General features: G+C 44.1%; 1 protein-coding gene across 1 annotated transcript in view; it reads right to left on the reverse strand.

Moving 5' to 3' along the window:
• Positions 1 to 2,023: 2,023 nt before the first annotated feature.
• NNMT (nicotinamide N-methyltransferase) overlaps positions 2,024 to 3,001 on the reverse strand; it is a 21,351-nt gene continuing 20,373 nt past the window's right edge. The window contains exon 3 of the mRNA XM_007936522.2: positions 2,024 to 2,447. Within this exon, the coding sequence (XP_007934713.1) occupies positions 2,024 to 2,447 (424 nt within the window). The remainder of the gene's footprint in view (positions 2,448 to 3,001) is intronic.

Below are 3,001 nucleotides of genomic sequence, written 5' to 3' on the forward strand. Positions count from 1 at the left end.
TTGAAAGTGACTGAAAATAGTCTGATACTATGTTTGGACATTATTGTCTGAAACAACCAAATAAACAAAAATGTTCTGGTGTTGGACTATTGTGTTCCTGATGTAACTGTCAATGTGTGTGGGAGGGGAGGGAAGAATGTCATTTGTGAAGAGTAGAAATTTCTGCTGTCAGAAATCCAAGAAACAAGGACTGTAGGGGCTAGGAGCAGGGGTGCTCATACCAGAGCGAGAGGGAAAGCTCTTCCTCTCTCTGGGGAGGCAAACGTTTTCTGCAAAAGTTCAAATAACAAGTATTTTAGGCTTTGTAGGAGATACATAAAGTTTCTGTTGCAAGCATTCAACTCTATTACCATTGTAGCATGAAAACAGCCATAGATTGGACATAAATGAATGACTATGGCTGTGTTCCAATAAAACTTTACAAAAACAGGCAGCAGGCTGCATTTGGCTTGGAGGCCATAGTTTATCAACCTCTGCTTTAGAGCAGCATGGTTATGGGGCCTAAAAACTACAGAGAGTAGAAGTGCTGTGGTGAGGTAGATGCTTGGCCAAGAGCTATGCAAACAGGCTACCTTCCAGGACCTGTGGATGTGGACTCTGAAGAGATCCCTGCTAAGAGCAGCTGTAAAATATGTCTCTCTTATCTCCCATATTAACTACTTAACTTCTCTTCAGGTATAATTCGTAGCCTTGGTTCAAATGTGTTGAAGAGAAGTAAGAGAAAGGCCTACCCCATGCTTGGCACTGGAAAGCAAAGGGGACAGCTGTTCTCTGAACCCTGAGGCCAGAGTGGTAGAAGCACTGAAGTGGAACTGAGCAGAGAACAGCTGTGCCCAGGGCAGCTGCAATCAGCAGCGAAGTCTGCAATGTGGTAGCTTCCATGGGGAGCAGGTGAGAGTCAAAGAGGAAAAACCTACTCCTGGGAGAGAAGGAGGCAGCAGGCCCCCTAGGAAATGTAGAGTGAATAACTTGAAGATTCCTACTTCTCTGTTACACCTCAACATAAAGAAAATAAAAATCCTCATAATCGGACCAATAAATGGAGAAGAAATTGAACCTGTCAAGGATATCCTTTTACTTGGATCCACTATCAATGCCCAAGGAAGCAGCAGTCAAAAAATCAAATAATGTATTGCATTGGGCAAATCTGCTGCAAAAGGCCTCTTTAAAGTGTTAAAGAACAAAGATGTGACTTTGAAGACTAAGGTGTACCTGACTCAAGCCATGGTATTTTCAACAGCCTCATATGCATATGAGAGCAGGACAATGAATAAGGAAGACTGCAGAAGAATTGATGTATTTAAATTGTAGTGTTGGAGAAGAATGCTGAATGCACCATGGACTGCTAGAAAAATGAACAAATCTGTCTTGGAGAAAGTACTGCCAGAATGCTCCTTAGACGCAAAAATAGCCAGAATTCATCTCTTGTACTTTGGTCATGTTGTCATAAGAAATCAAACCCTGGGGAAGGATATCATGCTTGGTAAAGTAGAGGGTCAGCAAACAAGGGGTAGACCTTCAACAAGATGAATTGACACAGCGGCTGTAACAATAGGCTCAAGCATGGCATGGATTGTGAGGGTGGCAGAGGACCAGGAAGTGTTTTGTTCTATTGTACACTGGGCAATGTACAACATTGTGCTGACTCAACGGGACCTAGCAATAATAATAACAACTTCTCTGTAGGCAACTGGAGCTTGAGACATCATTACTGGCATGTCTAAAACATTCAGTCTCTGTACTGATTGAGAGATTGGTTGTACAGGCAATGTCCAGAAGATTGGGCATGCTACCTACACATCTTTGGGTCTCTTTGGCTCCAGCACAAGAATGGAACACAGAGTAAGTGGTCACTGAATTGTTCCTAGACTGACCGCACTCCAACCCTTTTCCTAGTCTCCATGAGCCCCAGCCATGGAGCGTCTACTCAGTACAATGATTGAGAGAATTAGAAGAAAGGACTGAAGCCAACTATGCAAGTCAAAGAAATTGCTTTAATGGAGACACCAAAGCATCATACACATCAACTCTGCTTCCGTCCCACCAGGGAGAAGAGTCCTTCATTGTCAGCCGTGGTGGAGGAGTAACTTTGAGAGATCACATGGAATTGTTCAATTGTGTAACCGGCCTCTCTCACAGCAGCCTCCACAGCCTCCTGGCCCAGGGAGAGGCTAGAGAACCTCTGTTCTCCAATCATGTAGTAGCTGCTCTTCAGGGCATCAATAATCACCAGAAAGCCCCCTGGCTTGAGCAGGCTGCTGAGGTTCTTGAGGGCAGTGCAGTAGGTAAGGAGGTCTGGGCAGGCAGCATCCAGACACAGCGTGGTGAGCAGGCAGTCAGCCAGGGGCAGGGAGACAGGCCCCAGCGGCTGGCTCTGGGTCACATCACACTTCAGGACCTGTTTGACTGCCCGCCGCAACTTTTCCTCCTTCTCAGGTCCCTTGACTCTGAAATACACAAATCCACAACATGGCTTGCTGCCCCAGTCATAGGGATCTTACATGTCTTTGTTCAAGGCAGAAATGTCAGTGTTATCCCATTGTAAAAACCAATTACCATCAAGTCAGCTCAACTTATGGCAATCCCATGTGTATCAGGGTAGAATGAAGCTCCACAGGGTTTTCTGTGGCTGATTTTAGGGAAGTAGAACACCAGGTTGTTTGTCTGAGGCACTTTTGGGTGGACTCAAACTTCCAACCTTTTGGTTATCAGCCAACTGTGTTAATGCACCACCCAGGACTCCATTGTAAAGGCAAAGAAAGAAGAAATGAGGGCCTGTTTTGGTAACATGTGACCACAATATGCTGTGCATATTAAACAACTTTATAAAGTGAATAATGACATGATAATACCTACCTGACTACAATAAAATTATTATTACCAGGCCCCACATGAAATTATTCTTCCTCCATCGCTTAGAATAATGCCTGGCTTAGAGGAAGCACTCAAAAAATGTCATCTGTTATTTTCATTACCCTGTACTATCATTTCATTTTTTTTT

Source organism: Orycteropus afer, unplaced genomic scaffold (assembly GCF_000298275.1).
Source record: "Orycteropus afer afer isolate SDZICR_OR568_19922 unplaced genomic scaffold, OryAfe1.0 scaffold00036, whole genome shotgun sequence".
Taxonomy (NCBI): Eukaryota; Metazoa; Chordata; class Mammalia; order Tubulidentata; family Orycteropodidae; genus Orycteropus; species Orycteropus afer.